This window comes from Mytilus californianus, unplaced genomic scaffold (genome assembly GCF_021869535.1).
Source record: "Mytilus californianus isolate M0D057914Y unplaced genomic scaffold, xbMytCali1.0.p SCAF_8, whole genome shotgun sequence".
In the NCBI taxonomy this organism is placed as follows: Eukaryota; Metazoa; Mollusca; class Bivalvia; order Mytilida; family Mytilidae; genus Mytilus; species Mytilus californianus.
Genome location: NW_026262734.1, coordinates 113,412,290 through 113,432,458, shown reverse-complemented (window position 1 = coordinate 113,432,458; position 20,169 = coordinate 113,412,290). Strand labels below are relative to the sequence as shown.

Sequence of the window (20,169 nt, the reverse complement as noted above, 5' to 3'; positions counted from 1 at the left end):
ACAACAGAATTTCATGAAACTGTGTAGATAATAAGGACATACTATGTAGATGTGCATATTGATAGGAAATTATGATTCAATTTTTTTTTCTGATACAATTTTTTTGTCTTACACTTATTTTATTTCTCCAATGACAATGTGGGGACGTGGGGTATGTGAGCGCGCTTACTAAGGTTCTTTCATTATATATGTGTAAACATGTACTTATTATCTTTTTCATTAATATCTGAGTCAACTTTTGTCTGTTTTAAATATCACCTCTTTATTTATCAGTTTCAGGAGACAGAAAAGTAAAGACATACCCAGATGGAGTTCTATCTAAGATTCCTATCAATTTCTTACTACAGCAAGCTCAGAAAAATCAGCATCAGTATCCAGGACTATTTCCTTCATTGTTAAAGTAAGTGTATGGAACATCAACATAACTGTAAATTCATGAATTATTGCTCAGTTTTTATTAATGTGAAAATTGCGACAGGATAGGTGTCACAAAAATAAATACTCACATTCTAGATTTTGATAGCATTATTTGTATGCAGCATTTCCGCAAATCGCAATAGTGAAACTCACATTTGTGTCGAATACCAAACAATCGCAATAGTGAAACTCACATTTGTGTCGAATACCAAACAATCGCAATAATGAAACTCACATTTGTGTCGAATATCAAACAATCGCAATAGTAAAACTCACATTTGTGTTGAATACCAAACAATCGCAATAGTGAAACTCACATTTGTGTTGAATACCAAATAATCGCAATAGTGAAACTCACATTTATGTCGAATACCAAACAATCACAATAGTGAAACTCACATTTGTGTCGAATATCAAACAATCGCAATAGTGAAACATTTGTGTCGAATATCAAACAATCGCAATAGTGAAACTCACATTTGTGTTAAATCAAACAATCGCAATAGTGAAACTCACATTTGTGTCGAATATCAAACAATCGCAATAGTGAAACTCACATTTGTGTCGAATATCAAACAATCGCAATAGTGAAACATTTGTGTCAAATATCAAACAATCTCAATGGTGAAACATTTGTGTCGAATATCAAACAATCGCAATAGGGAATAGGGAAACTCACATTTGTGTCGAATATCAAACAATCGCAATAGTAAATGCATTCACTAATTTCTAAATTTACAGTAGTTTAGGCATGTAAAATTTATATGTACTTATATATCATTTCCCAATCTAAAGGACTATGGGTAATTTCATTGATTGTGCCAAGATAAACTCATAATCATTTGTTTAAATTTCAATAGGTTAATACATTGTTGCCCAATCACAATATTTTAGTGTACGCTTTTGAAAATATTATCAAATATGCATTAGGTTTCTGATTGGCGTATTGACATGGGTAAAATCAATCTGATTAGATTACAGATCGTGTGTCCAAGCTTTACATAAGATCTGACTGTGGGAAAAATGTGATGCTTGCTGATGAATTTCCATAGTTCTTTTAAATAATGTATGATGTATAATGGATGTCCATTTGTTAAAGTGCCTCATTTGGTGTCCTGACATTATCTTTTGAGACTTATCTAATTTTCAAGTCGTTTCCAGCTGTATTATTGGGCTCTTGTACTAGTCTAACTGTGTATTACAACCTCTACGCCCTTGGAAATACTGTCTGAATTGACATAGGTACATCTATATTTTTGTAGATTACTGGTCACACATTATCCACATCTATGTACTATTGAAGATTGGTTAGAAGAGAGCTTGACAATACAGTCAATATCACAGGAAATATCACCCCTCACTAAGATAACTATCACCCTGGAACAGTTTCAACAAGGTAATAACTTTAGTCAATATCACAGGAAATATCACCCCTCACCAAGACAACTATCACCCTGGTACAGTTTCAATAAGGTAATAACAATACAGTCAGTATCACAGTCAATATATATATCACCCTGGTACAGTTCCAACAAGGTAATAATTAACAGGAAATATCACCCCTCACTATTCAAAGACATCTATCACCCTGGGACAGTTTCAGCTAGGTAATAACAATACAGTCAATATAACAGGAAATATCACCCCTCACTCTAAAGACAACAATCACCGTTGTCTGTTAACTTTTACAAAAATCTTCTCTGAAACTACTGGGCCTAATTCAACCGACTTGGCCTCAATCATCATTGGGGTATCTATTTTAAAAAATGAGTCTGATGACCCCGCCTGCCAACCAAGATGGCTAAAAATAGAACATAGGGGTAAAATGCAAGTTTTGTCTATTATTTTGAAAACCGTTATAAATCGAGAATATCTGACAGCAGAAATGTTCAGAATGATGAGCTCTACCAATTGTCCATATATCATGTATTTATGTCAAAACTGTCAGACGACTTCTTATAGGAAGAGTTATTGCCCTTAAATTTTACCATTTTTTTTCATTTTTGCCTATTATCTTGAAAACTATAATAGATAGAGAGAAACTTTAAATAATAAAAATGATCAGCAAGACAAGTTCAACAAATAAGTCTAAATGTTGAAACCGTCAGTTGACTCCTTATTAGAGTAATTGCCCTTTGATGACGATTTTTACCAAATTTATGCGTTTTTGCCTTATATCTTAAAAACTATAATAGATATAATAGAAATAAAAATGAGTAATACACTTGTATCTTTTAAAACAAAATGTTACAAATTTTTCATCAATTGTGCAAATTAATATGCTTTTTCATTATTATCTAGATACAATTGTATATTGTGTATAATATATCATTATAATATTGTATGTACTTATAAATATGTTACCGTTAAATTCGTTAAATAAGCCGCAGGTTTTTTTCTCTGTCATTGTCCCTGCGTGTTATACTCAGGTGCGCTTTATGTATGTATTTTTTTCAGTTTCAGGGCAAGCGTGAAAAAAAATATATATCTGTATTTTTTTTTATGGAGACCGTCAGATTGTCAAGTGCTTGCAGTGACTTGATAAATTGTTCATGTGGCATATTTTGTTATGAATAAAAATATATATACTTTATCATTTGTTCTTTATTTCATTGTTGGCTTACGGAGTTGATAACCATGTGTTTATTACATAAACAAAGAAAGATAACCGTGTTTGAAAGAGGTACCATACAGGATATTAATTGTGTATTTACAATAAATATGTAATTGTTTGTTGTTGTAATGTGTTTTTAAATAAAATCTTCTTTAGAAATAATAAAGGAAGTGATTGTGTTTCTTTCCAATATTTCAAGTCTCTTTTAATGACGATGGTGATAACCATGTGCTGAAATGAACCCTTTAAAGTGTTTCATAAACAAAGAAAGATAAGCGTGTTTGAAAAGAGGTACCATACAGGATATACTATTGAGGAGTAACTGCTTGTTGTTTTATTGTTTCAAAATGAATATCTTTATGAAATATTGTAGCCACATATTGGTGTAAGAAATAAAAAAAATGAATATTAATTTTCATAATTCAATATGATAAGACATTTATATATCGCCGTCTTATTTGAATTCCCCTTTCCGTGGCCCATCTCACTTTCAGTTAAAAATAGACAATGACTTGCAGAAACTGAATGGTTTTTTTGCAGTTTTCAACCAAGTTTAAATTGAAAAATGTTTGTTACTTATAAAACTTAAACTTTTATTTTATAAACAACAATAAAATTCTTTAGATTTAATTTAATAATTTTTTTCCTGACTTATGGGTGAACAGTTTTCACACGTGGGTACAGGTAATTAAGTAGGTCATAATCAAGGTAAACAATGGCAGTTTTATGGCTTGGGTAACTTTTAATGAATACCTTTTCAAGATTAATTAAAATCCTTGATTCCAATTCAAACAATAAATAAGCAATCAACACCGAACTAATTTTAATCAAAACAACAAGGTTCAATGGACACCCAAGCTGTCAACACATGGCCATTGTTGACAAAAAACAACTAATGAATCTGGCATGATTAAAACAATAAGAAAATTATAATAATTTTATTAACATTTATTTATTTTAATATGAAACAAATAAATATATACAAAATGTCTTTCAACTTTCTCAACAATCTGAAAATAAAAATGAAACATGTTACGGAGTGAGTTACAAGAAGGAGTGAACATTCATTACGCTAAGGTCAGTAGAATGCATGTACGTTTTCTTCAGGGTGCGCTTTATATGCAGGTGCGTTTTATGTAAGGAAAAAAACAATCCTCACCCCCAAAAACGGCCGTGCGCCTTATTTAGGGGTGCGCTTTTTAATCCGCAAAATACGGTATTATTATTTTGAGGACTCTCAGGAAGATTAGTTTTAACTAATGGGATTATCCTCTTGAAATAAAGATTATTTATTTATTTATTTATTTATTTATTTATAGATAGAAACTTAAATAAGCAAAAATGATCAGCAAGACAAGATCTACAATCAAGACATTAATTTTGGAGGAAATTGTCCAAAGACTCCTTTATTGAAGTTATTGTCCCTTAATGACGATTTTTCCCTTTTTTTTTTGGCATTTTGCCTTATATGGTAAAAATTATAATAGATAGATAGAAACTTAAATAAGCAAAAATGATCAGCAAGACAAGATCTACTAACAAGTAAAATTTTGCCGATATAGTTAGTAGACTGTCATTCTTTAAAGGAGTGATTGCCCTTAAGTTAGGATTTTTTTTTATCCTCTTTTGTGTTTTGAGCAAAAACTAAAGAAAATAGAGAGAAACTAAAGAGACTAAATCATCAGCAATACAAAATAAACAAAACAGATATTTTTGTCATCATTTCTATTCTTGTCTACAATGTTGGAGAGTGTCCTTTGTTGAATATGCATATAGACCAAGGTGAGTGACACAAGCTCTTTAGAGCCTCTAGTTGTAATTCCCAGTATACATGTACAAAAATGTTTAAGAAATTTTTATCATATAGACAGTCTTCATACCAGTAAATCAGGTATGATGAATACTCTTTGTTTTTGTGTCTTTTCTACGATTAAAAGATGATTTTAATTTGATTAAATGAGGCAGCAATCCAACAACACAAAAAAGAACAGACACAAAGCTGTTAACATTTTAAGGATTTGTTTTTAGAGCTATGGACGGTTTAGTTACCTGTACATCATTTTTTCATTTTGATGTATTTTTAGCTATAGATGGTTTACCCATGAGAACATCAGAAATGATTGTAGCCTTACAGACGTTATTAAGGATGCCAGTAGATACCATATTACAGTTCTCAGACAAGTTCCTTGGTTGTTTGATACTAATTTTAGACACAAGAATTCCCAGGAAAGTTGTAGACCTTGTCAGGAAGGTCTGGATCAAACTACATTCTATTTCCCCTAGAAGGTAAGAATAATAGATATAGTTGGATAAGCGTAAATGAGACAACAACACAAAAAGCTGAAAAACAACTACAGGTAAACATCTGGTCTTTAACAATAGACCGGAGTTGGTACAAAATGTCAAGGTCTAAATTTCTCATAGAAGAGCCTATAAAAGTGTGCTAGCTGTTGACTTGTTCTTTAGGCAATTTTTGGGGACAGTCTTTTTTGGGGGAGGTGGCATATTATACCCCTTCTCTATATTGCAAATTCATATTTGATGAGTGACTTGACAGTGATAAGTTGTAACATGTGAACACTTTTAGATCTGTCAGATACCTTCTTCCTGTATGCCTTTACTTTGAATTTTCAATATGTTGACAGAATTCAATTTTTTTGTCATAAATTTCTCCAAATCCACTGAACAGAATGACGTCATATTTGGTCTGCAGCTCAATAGATGAGTTGTAACATGTGCATGCTTTATGGGTATATCTGACATCTACTGCCTGTTTTCCATTCATTAAAATTTTTGAATATGCTTATCACAACAACCCTTGCATTCTTGTTATTATTTATTTCTTATAAACAATTATTTATAACAAAATAATCATGGCCTTGAGAAAAGGTTGTATCCCTGAGGTCCCAAAGGACTGAGGGAAAATAACATGTTTAAGATTTAATAATTTTGATATTATAATTGCTTGGAGGTAAAAAAAAATTACAGCTTTATAAATGGAAAGGAATTGTTTACTTTCAGTATTCGACTGGCTACAGTAAATGCGTTAAGAGAAAGTAATAAAAGGGGAGCAGTCATTACACAGTATACAGAAAATGATGTGACTATAGACCCACTAATTATACTCAGGTGTGATAACAGGGTATACAGGTTAGTACAATTTTTTTTTCGCAAACAGTTATTAGAGTCTATTTATCTTCTTATATTGGACCCAATAATCATTCAAAAGTGGCTGTTATATATGAAAGGTTTGCCTCTTGTTGAGGTGTACTTGCTTCCTTTTCAATCATTACCATAAAAAAAATTCTGCTGAAGTTTGAAACAACAGAATTTCATTCAGTGACGAAAATGTAAAAAGTTAGGTGAAATAGAGATAGGTCTGTTTGCTTATGTTTGATATACATGAATATGAAAAAATGAAAATTTCCACAAAATCACCTCAAGTTTTAACATCTCAATAAATTTGGTGGCCTTAAGAAGACACTTTTATGATATTTTATTATTTTCATGCAGGGACTTTTTTTAAAATGCATAGCAAAATTTGAATTTCATGTTAAGATTATGTAACTCAGAATCTGATTTTAAATCTATATTAGATTAAATGGAATCAATATGCATCAGCAGCAGGGTATAGCTCATTTGCATATAATTTGCATATTTTTGCAAATAAACAAAAATTAAACATTTTCTTAAAAGAATTCATCATGGTAAGAATTATAATTACATTGAATGTAAAGTAAAAAGGCTTCTAAAAAGAGATCAACTAGTTTTAAAGAAATATGAAACTAAGTGGATTCTTTTAAAGACTAAAATTAAGGTAATTGTTTGTTTTCAATCCAGATGTCCACCAATATTGGAGATTGTCCTGTGTATTCTGTCAGCGTACATGCAGGCTTCTAAGGTCTATCTACATAACCACACTCTGGTCAACCCAATCCTTGACCATGCCAGTCAGAATGACCAGGAGAGAAGGGATCTCAAAAATGCACTGATCATGGCCCAAGATAGTGCTGTTGTACAAATACTCTTAGAATGTTGTCTACCAAAGGAAGATGAGGTATTGAATATCATCAAAAATCCATATTCTAGGCCTTTGACAATATTGAAATTTAACATCAATTCTCTGTAAGGATCAACCAACAGGTGGATTTGACAATATTGTCTGCCAAAAGATGATGAGATTTTTATGTCATTTATTTATATTCAACGTGTATCCTTCAAAAACCACATTTTTGTGCTAATTTGAAAGATATACATAAAATTACACATTTTCCTTATGGGACTCGAACCTGAAATAAGTTTTTATTATAAATTATCTGAATTAACAAGCTGAAATTGTACTTGAAGCAGAAATTTTTTTGTGTGTTTTGTATAAAAACATTACATTATTTGCCTTCTGCCAAAAAATTGTTTTAATATATAAAATGATATGAAACTCTAGAAATCAACTGATTTCATGAAGACATCTGTGATAATTTGTACTATTTTTATTTTAGGAGGAAGAAGGTCTACTTCACAACAGAAGAGAAATTCAATGTGTTACATGCTCATTCATCCATAAAATATTTATTTCTGATCCACATCTTGCTAAACTTGTACATTTCCAGGTAAAATTTGTAATACTGTAAATTCAGAAATTATTGCATGCATTTATTATTGCAATTTTTCAAGAATGGACAAAAAAATGCGAGTTAAATAAAAGCAATTTCAAAAAAATCTGCATACAGATCTATGATTCAGTTATCAGAATGTGAGTTCTTATTATTGCAATACTCACCCAGTCGCATTATTCGCATTAATAAAAACCTCGCAATAATTTTAGAATTTACAGTAAGACTTACCGTTAATATAGGTTGATAAAAGTCAGATGAAGTTTGTTTTGGTAATTTATTTGATATTTTCAAAATTCAAATGTAGTAAGTTTTCCTTGAGGAAGTTAAGAGACACAATTGGTGTACCACAGCCATTTGTGTGATCTTTGATACTAAGTGACAAACAATCTTATAACTTGGTTTTTCATAGTATATCATCCTGCACTCTGAGCTATATTTTAAGCTTTATTGACTTTGATTTAATTTTACACAGGGATTCAGTTTTCAAAGATTAAAAGAAGTGACTTATAATCATATAACTTCAAGTAAGGTTGCAATTTGAGGAGTATAGAAGGCTTCAACAAAAATAGGTCACTCTTACTATTTGAGTTCTTTTTTTTTTTTAAATATTAAGTAATCTTCAATAATCTAATATTTGTTATGATGCATTTAAGAGAGTATAAAAAAGAACTTAGCTGAAAGAGGATTTTATTTCTGATTGAAAAAAACAGTTTATCTCTTAAAAGATTCATATATATGATAACTTTCATTCTATATGACCATTTGTTTATTTTTGAAATAGGGTTATCCAGAAGAATTACTAAATATAACTGTACCAGGGATTCCTTCCATGCATATCTGTTTAGACTTTGTACCAGAGCTACTGAGTCAACCTCAGATGAATAAACAGGTACTTAAATGTTCATATCTCTATGCCCTTTGAAGAAATTTACAGTGGATTCATTTATTTTCATGAATAACAATTTTCATGGATTAAGGAAAAATTATGTTCTCGTTGATATTTAATTTCATGGTTTTGCCAAAGTCTGCATACAAGCCTATAGAAAATTTAAACTTCATTGAATCTTTAAATTCATGCTTTACCTTTGCCAAAATTGGTATTCTTAGTATTATGTATACATCCTAGTACATGTTTGAAGTTTTCTTTTGGTAAATAGCCTTACGTTTTCAATCACATTAAGCTCTTAAGACTGGGCAGGCAAGGTCATACTGTTAATTCTGTTCCGTTCCAGGCTACAAAATCTCCGCTGGACTCTGCATGATGGACAGGGGTGTTGTCATCTTTGAAAAAATAATCCCCTCCACGAAAATGTCGAGCAGGTTACTGGCCCCAAATGTTCATCGAATATTTCTTGATATTAAACAGAATCAATATTAATCTCTACCCCAAAATCTTGTTTGTAAAATTGAACAAAGTCCAATCTCCACCCCTGGCCTTTTTTCAACATACGTACACACGTTGATCATGTCAAATCATAATTTTACTCTCATCTGAGAAAATTTATAAACTATGTCAATAACTGTTGACTTGGGGATTTTAAGTATGTCACCAATTTTCGACAAAAAATACTCTGACATTCTGGAACAATTCTAATATGATGTTTTTGACACCCGTTGAAACTTCCTGACCTTTTCTACCCATCTTGTTATTTAACTTGTTCCAACGATACTAAAATAGCAGACAACATCAAACGTAACATGAGGGTAGACCATGTGATGCCCAACGCTAAAGATAAATACTTTAATCATCAGTGAATGACAAAGGATAAGGCCATTTAAAATTGAGTCAGCTGTAAGAACATAAACATGTAAGAACATAAACACGCAGCCATTGTGACCGAATACTTTTTGTACGTCTCTGTATAATTAAAACATAACACAACACAGTACAAAGAAAACAACTATTAACAATACCATATACAAGAATATTTGCAATTTAAGAAAGCTATCTAAAAGTGCTTAATCTCCTGATATGAAATCATGCCATCCAACATCCATAGAGGCTTTCATACAGCAGTGCCATAAACAGTACAGAAAGACAAGATCTTGTGCAATGCCCTAAACAAAGTATTTGGAATTTCAGATTTTTCACATTTAGATGTACAATGTATATCTGTTGATATGCTGCAAAGATGTACAATGTATGTCTGTTGATATGCTGCAAAGATGTACAATGTATGTCTGTTGATATGCTGCAAAGATGTACAATGTATGTCTGTTGATATGCTGCAAAGATGTACAATGTATGTCTGTTGATATGCTGCAAAGATGTACAATGTATGTCTGTTGATATGCTGCTAAATAGAATTTTATATGATACTACTTATTTCTTTTACTTGATCTTTATTTTTTGGAATTATATGATTTGAAGATAATGAGGTATTTTTGCTAAGATTTCTCTTTATTTTGCAGATATTTGCCATTAAGATGATGGCCCATTTATGTTGCCAATATGCTTTGCCTAAATCTCTAAATATTGCCAAGCTAGCTGTAAATGTGATGTTTACAATGGTTAATGGTAAGTATGAACCAATATGACATCGTCCTATTAATGTTTTTGTCTAGCCTGCAGCATTTTGTTGTGGAAGTGAGACACAGCGATTCTACATTCTGTTGTAATAGCATCTAAAGAAAAACATAGCGATTCTATATTCTGTTATAGCATCTGAAGAAAAACATAGCAATTCTACATTCTGTCATGAAGGCATCTGAAGTAAAACATACAATTCTACATTATGTCATAATAGCATCTGAAGAAAAACATACAGTTCTATATTCTGTTACAATAGCATCTGAAGAAAAACATACAGTTCTATATTCTGTCTTAATAGCAGCTGAAGAAAAGAAAATTTCCGTACTTTACTAATAAATAGATTTAGTTTTTGGCAATCAACATTACCCATTTACACTTACAACAGAAATCGCATGTGCAACATAGGGTTCTGTGGAAATGAGAAATGTAACCTATGCTTACCTGAATAAAATCTGTAAATTTGAAAATATAAAATGACTTCAATAAAGATAATAGCAAATCTACATTTACTACCATTTGGCCTCAAGCATCACTGAAGAGACATTTATTGTCCAAATGCGCATCTGGTGCAGAAAAATTGGTACTGTTTATGTTTTTACTACCATTTCGATTATGAATCAAAAGTGGTGGAGGGTAATTGCCAACGAGACAACAATCCAGCTAGAAAAAACCTAAAACTAAAAATTTAACTCAAATTATCTTTTCTTCCGTATTTATGTTCTCTTTTCATATAAATATAAAACTGAATTTTCAACAATGTTTATTGTTATAAATAAATAGATATTCAAATGTATTGCTAATATTACTGTATGTATGTTTGATGTGTTGTATTTGTTGTAATTCTTGAAAATAATAAAAAGAAAAAAAAAAAAGAAAAAACCTAAAGATGTACAGCGATCATTATATAATCACCAGCAATAAACAAGTGTCTTATACCCTGAATGAAATCCAAATTCTTTAATGACCAGAATGTTACCTTTTCTACAAGCCAGACTCTCATTAGTATCAACATCCTAAATATGCATGTTATATTTGGTGTTGAGCCATCGGTCAATCAATCACATCCAGCTTTTGGTGCATACTTTATGATTGTTCAGTTGAATTTATGTAGTGAATTTAACAAATTTTATTAATTTCTTTGCAGTGTTGGGAGCTGGTGACAAATTGGAGTTTTTCCTTGAGACCGTTCCATATTTGGTAAAGGTGTGTCAGGCTTTCCCACCATTGTTTGAGGATGTGACTTCCCTATTATTACAACTTGGTAGAGTCTGTGTTTCTCAGTTATCATGTAACAGTAATATCATAGCAACAGAACAGACAGATTTGAACTTTGAACCCAGCAAAAAGAAATCAAGATATAGTTTACTTTCTCCTGAACTCTCTTTACAATTTGAGGAACTACACAGCATAGTCAGACAAACTTTCTCTAATATTGTAAAGAAATCCATAGTAACAAGGAATATCTACTCATAGTAGTTACCATAGCAACAACACATGGAACATTCCATCATGAAATTTTACTCTGACATGGAACTACCATTGTTATGTGCAATATAAATGTATTGCAGCTTCAGAAGGAAGAGAGGATTAGGAAGGGAGGATTGCTCTCTTTACAGTAAAAATTAAAAGATATTTTTTTATAAAAATATGGAAATAACTTTAAAATGTCTTTTGAATGCAACTTCCTTTTCAATGAAAACTAATGATAAACTATAGACTCATTATTATTTATGGGACACTGCTTTTCATGGATTTAATTGGAAAACTGTTGATTCATTTATTAGTTCTGTTATCTGAAAACATGTATAAGATATCAGGAATTACAAAACAATATTGTAGTTCAACAGACCAGGCCAAGTACCAAGAGGAGGGGTGTCATCTTGAATTCACAGGAAAAAAAAACAGCTGAAAAATGAAGCATTCTTTCTCTGATCCTGAAAATAAATCATTAATTTCTGATTCTTGATAAGTGTAAATCCAGAATTGGCAAAAATAAAGTCCCAATCCAGAATTCCTGAAAAAGGTCCTTCCACCTGTCTACCAACACCGACTCCTCTGAAAAAAAACCATAATAATACAGACAATGAAAAATGTATGGCCTGACTTGGTACAGGCACAAAATAAACTTGCCCTTTGCTTATCTATAGTAAAACACACACTAAAATAGGTGAGGGTCAACACTAACATAAACATGGAAAGAAATAAAACATGTAATTAATGTGGACAGTAGGTAATTAATGTGGACAGTAGGTAATTAATGTGGACAGTAGGAAGTTGACTAGGAAGGGGATATTTCTCGCTGTGTTGAAGACCCATTGGTAGCCTTGGGCTGTTTTCTGCCCTTTGGTCGGGTTGTTGTCTCCATTTCCAGTCTCAATTTTAAAGTAGTCACAGTTGTTGGATAAATGTTGTAGCTCTAGAAAATATTAAACAACAATCTGAACAGGTTTCATGACAACTAATTTAGATATTACTTTCACCGTTCCTTTGACCTTCTACTGGTGAATTAACTTTAATATGAATAATGATAAATAATTTGTCACTTAGACAGTGCACTTAAAAGTTCAATTGTAAGTGTGCCTATTATTTTAATATGCACACCAAATGTTAACGACATTACTGTGGCTCTTCTAAAAATAGTTAATAAATTTCTTACAAACTTAACACTTTGATTTGATGACAATATATATTATAAGTATTCAGAAAACAGAAAATTAATGAGCTATGAATTTGAAAGATCTTCAAACAGTATAACATGTTCACACTAAGCTTAAAAACAAATTTGTATGGGACAGGCAAAAGAATGACAGGACACTCAGATCACAAACAGAAACCAGTAAACCCCTCTCCTTTTGTAATGATAGTCGGAGTAAAACTGTATGTGTTGACTACAAGGTGCAATTAGTAGAAACCAGTGAAAGAAATCATTAAGAAACTAAGGTTTATTCAAAGTTGACCCAAGATTGATATAGCTCTTCAAGTATCAATATATCAAAGGCTTTGATTTTTTTTGGATTTGAGCATTCCTCATGAAGTAAAATTCAGAAAACATATTTGGACACAGTAGAATTATATTGTACTGTAAATTCAGAAATTAATGTGTGCATTTATTATTGCGAATTTTGAAGAATGGACTAAAATACAGGATTAATTAATGCTATTTCAGGAAAATCTGCATACAGTTGTATGTATCAGATATCAGAATGCAAGTTTTTATTATTGAGATACTCATTCAGTCGCATTATTCGCATTAATAAAAACCTTGCAATAATTTCTGAATTTACAGTATATAGTGCTTTCTTTTTAAAACCTGATCAATTGAAAATAAGAAAAAGATTGCTGGGTATTGAAATCAATAGTACTTAGGTGAAAACACCATGATTTGGAGCCTTTATAAATTCAGCTGAAGCCGGCCTCCGGGTGTGTGATTTTTTTGCTGTGTTGAAGACCCATTGGTGGCATTGGGCTGTTTTCTGCTCTTTGGTCGGGTTGTTGTCTCTTTGAAACATTCCCCATTTCCATTCTCATTTTTATCAGTGATTGTTGTTGGTCTGTGTTGGTCATATTTGTTTTTCGTTAATTGTTTTATAGTTATAAATAAGACTGTGAGTTTTCTTGTTTGAGCTGTTTAACATTATTATTGTTGGGGCCTTTAATAACTGACTATATGACATGGGATTTTCTCATTGTTGAAGGCAGTACAGTGACCTTCAATTGCTTACATCTTTGTCAATAGAACTCTGGTGCGATAAGTGTCTCATTGGCAATCATACCACATCTTAAATGTCCCCTGTGCAAAGTGTTGCGGGGGACATAAGAAAAACCGGGCGTCTGTCCCGTATTATTAGCAATCTCTTGCCGGATTTTTATAAAACTTATATCATAGGTTTATATCAGCGTTGTCTCAGACAAGTTCGAAAATCAGTGCCGATCAAAAGTTTTTAAAGAGTTATGCCCCTTTGAAATATTAGTTATATTGAAATTTGCCTTGTAAGACCTCTCATGTGTACAATTTTTGCCACGTTTTTATCAAATTTATATCAGCAATGTCTTGGACCATTTCGAAAATTGGTGCCCATTGGAAATATTGATTATATCGGAAATGGCACTGCATTTGCTCTCAAAGTCTTCATTTCTCAAAGATGTTTAAAAAAAGTTTTTTTTAGTTATTGCCCTTGGACAGATAAAATATGTGCAACACGAGGACATTGGAACTCTGTTCTTTTATTATCTTTATATCAAGTGACTTACTGAGAATCACTCCAGTTCCATGTGAGCAGATGTAGTTAACAGAATTGAAATAGTACTGCTGAAAAATTGGTTTAGAGATTATTTATCCATCAATTTTTTCCAGAAAGTGGCTGATAACCTTAATAAAAAGTCTGAAGCATTGAGCAAACCATTTTATTGTAAATAAATATACCAAAAATAAAATCAATAAAGCTTATATAAAATACTGGCTAATATCATTGCTTATATATATAAATAAAATAACATGTAACAAACAAAGAAAACAAATCACAATCCAAACAAATATGACTAGTTATATAGAAACAAGAGCATTTGTAAAACAATCAACACTCATACAAGTTATCTCATTTGTCAAATATCATACTAAAGGGCTGCACTATACTAAGATTTGTCTGATTTGAATAGAAAAGTGGAGACTCCAACTTTAAAATTATTACACTCACAAGTGAGACAATTGCTAAAGTAAAAAATATTATAAAAATCATGAACGAACAGAAAATGAATACATTTTAGGTTTTAACCAATAACTCATCCAAAAGTGAGACGAGTCAATATGAAAGATATTTTTTTTTTTTTTTTTTTCAAAAGGTCATTTTTAGAATAAATTTTTTTCATATTTTCCGTGAGTTAAAGATTTATTGTTTGATCCAGTGGCAAATATTTCATTTATTTTCAGGATGAACAAAGAATTTTTTAGAGTTCGAAAATGAAGTGATAATTAACATATCTTATCTATAGAGTTATGTTAAAAGAGACAGGCTAAAACTTTAAGAAAATCAAAGCACTGTAAGCACTGTATGCAGTTAACCAAAAACCAAGGCAAACGTAATATATAAACTGTGGCAGTGTTGCTTCAGTTTTTTTTTAAGATTTGAAAGAACAAACATTAAACATTCGTATATTGTACATTTATGTTTATCTAATGAATTTATTATTAAGGCAAATTAATTAATATTTCATCAAGGTTTTCAAAAGCAACGCATATATATCAATGTAAATGACCCCCCATCTTCACCCCAAATCCATGATGTCACTCCGTACCAAGTTTGGAATAAAATGACAGGTGATTATAAAACAGTTGGTCAAACATTCTTGGGCTTTACACTGCTTGAAAGATTTATATGTTTCCTTTAAAATGAGCCATAAAAAAATTATTATTATTATATATATATATAATTCAATAAAATAATTAGTGTAAATTCAATTAACCTAGACTCATTGTTTGCATCAATAAAATTTTATAATAAACAAGAAATAATTGTAACAGGAGGCCGTCTCCCAAACAAAGCTCCCATAATTCGTCATTCCCATGGTCGCCTGACATTGGGCAAAGTCCAGTACATATTGGTTTGGTCTAGTAAAGTGATGCCTAGGGGATTGACCCTGTATGTCAGTCAAATTTTTTTGAAACGACGAACAGGAATAAATATGGTTTAGGAGTGGGTATCTCCACCGTTTACAAGTTCTCAAACAGGAGGGGGTGGGATGACCCCAGGGACTCACCATATATTTCATTTGATTTGTTTTATTGTCCCATACATAAATAAATATGGTTTAGGGGTGAGGATCTCGACCATTTCCAAGTTCTCAAACAGTAGGGGTGAGGTGACCCCAGGGACTCCCCATATGTTTCATTTGATTTGTTATATTGTCCCATACATCAATATATATGGTTTAGGGGTGGGGATCTCGACCATTTCCAAGTTCTCAAACAGGAGTGGTGGGGTGACCCCAGGGACTCCCCCAAAATTTCATTTGATTTGTTTTATTGTCCCATACATGAATATATATGGGTTAGGGGTAGGGATCTCAACCATTTCCAAGTTCTCAAACAGGAGGATGTGGGGTGACCCCAGTGACTCCCCATATATTTCATTTGATTAGTTAAATTGTCCCATACATGAATATATACGGTTTAGGGGTGGGGATCTCGACTGTTTACAAGTTCTCAAACAGGAGGGGGTGGGGTGACCCCAGGGACTCCCCTATATTTCATTATATTTGTTTTATTGTCCCATACATGAATAAATATGGTTTAGGGGTGGGGATCTTGACCGTTTACAAGTTCTCAAACAGTAGGGGTGGGGTGACCCCAGGGACTCCCCTATATTTCATTTGATTTGTTTTATTGTCCCATTTATAAATATATATGGTTTAGGGGTGGGGATCTCGACCATTTCCAAGTTCTCAAACAGGAGGGGGTGGGGTGACGCCAGGGACTCCAAATATATTTCATTTGATTTGTTATATTGTCCCATACATGAATATATATGGTTTAGGGGTGGGGATCTCGACCGTTTACAAGTTCTCAAACAGAAGGGGGTGGGTGACACTGGGTACTCCCCCAAATTATTTTCATTTGATTTGTTTTATTGTCCCATACAAGTATTTATATATATGGTTTAGGGGTGGGGATTGCAACCGTTTACAAGATAAAAGCACATTTTCAAATTGAAGGGGGTTGGAATGACCCCCAGGGACTCACCCTATACTTTATTTGATTTGTTTTATTGTCCTTTACTCGTTACTGAAGACCGTGTGTGTCTATCACTTACTGTTTTCGAGAAATAGTCATTTGAAAATTTAAAAAATAAAACCCCATAGGGTTCTACAGTAAACCCATCCCTTCTTTAGGCCCCTCAAAATACCCCTAAATAGACCCCAATGCACAAACAAAAGATTGATGGCTCCGCTAGACATGTTAGTCTAACATTGTATGAAACCCTAAGTAAATCTGACAAGCGGTCCGAGTTGTCTTCTTTGACGGTTTGAGTGGATTCGGTCCGACTTGTCTCGGGGACGAGTATTCCACATTTCATAAAACATCCCATCGACATTGATTTCCAGATCTGGTTCATGAGCTCGTTTCATTCATAAAACAACAACCTTATTTGGCAAGATAAGTTGTAAAATTACCGCCAACTTAGATATATAACTTTATTTCCTCTATCATAGAGATTTGCTGTACATGAACAATATTCCTGCGCATTTTGCCATTTGGGAAATATAAATGACTTGTAGCTACAGATTTTCGGCGATGAAATATTTCATACAATTGTTCTTTGACATCTTAGCCAAAAGCACATGGGATAATAAACAATGTACGAATTTCTATAGAGCACTATTTCCTATGTGCAACTTCAAATATTATGGGTCGTTCGACGATCATTTAAGGTTATTCTGGTTATATTTTTTGTATTCCAGAATTAAAAGTATGAAAAAAATGTCCAATTAGTTATAAATAACATATCAGCCTGTTAGATTATAACAATGACACTTTTTTCAGCATTCGTTGGGAAGAAAACAAATCTAGGGTGCTAGCATAAGGCAGCTTCACTGCCTAAAAACTATTAATAAACACAATCATACTGAAATTCAACTTGATCTGAAAGACTTGGTAGGAGGTTTTTGCATCAAGATAATGAAACAAAAGCTAATGTAGTGATTTAACTTTGGCAGCAATAGTAATAATAAAATGGCACATAATGGCAACCAACTTCTAACGAATCAACTCATCATATTTACTAGGCTTAACATTTGGTACGGCAGGTTCATCTACAAAAGACTTACCAGTGACGCTTGAATCAGAAAAGTTAAAAAGGCCAAATAAAGTATGAAGTTGAAACAAGGTTGACTTATGTAGCAGCTTGTGACTAAAAAATTAAATATGTTGGAGTCAACTAAACCAAAAAACTAAGGCTATTTTATAAAAAAAAATAAGCTCATCAAATCTGGCAGTCAATTTTTCAACAGTTTCATATACAAATGAGACCTTATGACATGAAAGCATATGTAATACAATTCATAATAATTATGCGAATAAATCTGAGTATTGTCTAGATTTAAAATTATTTAACAATACATGCACGTGTTATTTGTCCTGTAAAAATGATTAAATCATTGTCAAAACATTGCTTATTTACACAATATAGAGAGCTGAAAGTGTCCAACATCATTTAGAAAACTAATTCATTAAATAATAATTGGATGTCAATTTTAATAATTTTATAAACATTAAATGTTTAAGAATTTTATTAATATAAATATTGTCAGTTCATCAGATTTAAAAAAAAAATTAACCGCAATCATCCCTATAGTATCTACACATGGTGGAAACTTATGTTAGAGAAATAGTTTTATCAAATAAAAATATCCAGTATTTTACACAGAATGTTACTTCAACAAATTTAACATCACACATACAGGATATAAGTTACGATAACAATTATCACTCAAAGGTACTTGAGTTACACAAGACATGGACAAAAATGTCTATTCTTAAAAAAACAAAATCATATAAGTGATGTACAAAAGTGATATACAGAAATAATTAAATTATGTAAAATTTTGCATATGTGTGTGTTAAAAACTATCAGCAGGTAAACAGCTTCGTCAAAATAAAAAAAATCTCTCTATTAAAAATCTCTTAAAAAAATCTGAGATCAATGGAACCATTTTAATTTACCATTATTGCATTAATGTGGTTGACAACTAAAATAAAAGGAAGATTTTATATCTGATGTAATCATTTTGTAGAATATTTAGTTAAGATTGTTAACCTTTAAAGAATGTTTTATTCAAATTTACTGCATAACACTGAGTAAAATAGATACTTTCACTTTGATACAAAATTAGAAAAAAATTAAAATACTTGATACAACTTTATTTCAATTACTGTGAATTCATTTAATTTTTGTTCTGAATCAATTTTCCTTGACAAAAAAAAAAAGAGTGTTATCATGGATTATTGATTATGTAGTTTGACATATTCAGCAAACAAATTTAATTGAAATTTGTATTTTGTTGAGTATAAACTCTTTGTCCTCCTATACACACGAAATACCACAAAGCAATACCACATTTAAGGAATGACTGTTATATTTTTTCTGTCTATGAAGAAATAACATAAAAAATGTGGTGCACACTGAATAACCCGTGTAGCGGGTTATTTAAAAGTGTGCCCAACATATTTTAGGTTATTTCGAATAGACAGAAAAAATATTAAAGTCATTACTTATAATTTAATTCTAAATTCAATTTTTAAGGAGTAAATTTTGAAAAAAACGTTGGTGACGTCACTGTCACATGACAAAATTATGTCTATGAGCTGATAGACAAAACACTTTCAGCCAATCAAAAGACGTGTTGCATCCAAAATTAAATTATTATTTAATAAAGAATCAAAAGTATAAGATATGTTCCAATGCTTTCAGACTATTTCTGACTGGGAACATATCCCAGATATGTCAATGGTACCAAAAGGTAAACGTGAGTAATAATAAGTAACTATAAACAATATATGTGTAAAATAATGAATATACATAATACATGCTAACACTAAACTAAACTTGAACAATCAATTACCGTAAGCCAACTTATTTATTGCGAGCCATTTATTTATTCAACTTTAGGAGATAAAAAAATAATGGGACTATAAATTGACACAAATGTGTCAAACTTTGGAGATTCTGAGATATGAATACACCAATAAAGTTAGAAAATCACAAAAATAAATAATTGTCAAAAAAGACCAAGGAGGAAAAAAATCTGTGAAAATAAGTTGGTTTACAGTATAAAAACATAATATGTTAAAAAAGTTAAAATTACATTCTTAATACAATAACAATCAAATATACCAATTCCCTGCTGGCATATATTTATAAATACAATCCCACAAATACAAACCCATTCCCTTTTAAATTTTAAGAGTATACTCCCTCCTACTGCAATTCAACAAATAG

General features: G+C 31.5%; 1 protein-coding gene across 1 annotated transcript in view; it reads left to right on the top strand.

Annotated features, from left to right (window-relative positions):
• LOC127712701 (integrator complex subunit 2-like) overlaps positions 1-11,890 on the top strand; it is a 49,923-nt gene extending 38,033 nt beyond the window's left edge. The window contains exons 14-22 of the mRNA XM_052219303.1: positions 274-400; positions 1,680-1,813; positions 5,116-5,317; positions 6,053-6,181; positions 6,872-7,088; positions 7,528-7,638; positions 8,426-8,533; positions 10,057-10,162; positions 11,322-11,890. Coding sequence (XP_052075263.1) covers positions 274-400; positions 1,680-1,813; positions 5,116-5,317; positions 6,053-6,181; positions 6,872-7,088; positions 7,528-7,638; positions 8,426-8,533; positions 10,057-10,162; positions 11,322-11,650 — 1,463 coding nt within the window. The 3' untranslated portion in view covers positions 11,651-11,890. The remainder of the gene's footprint in view (positions 1-273; positions 401-1,679; positions 1,814-5,115; positions 5,318-6,052; positions 6,182-6,871; positions 7,089-7,527; positions 7,639-8,425; positions 8,534-10,056; positions 10,163-11,321) is intronic.
• The last annotated feature ends 8,279 nt before the right edge of the window (positions 11,891-20,169 follow it).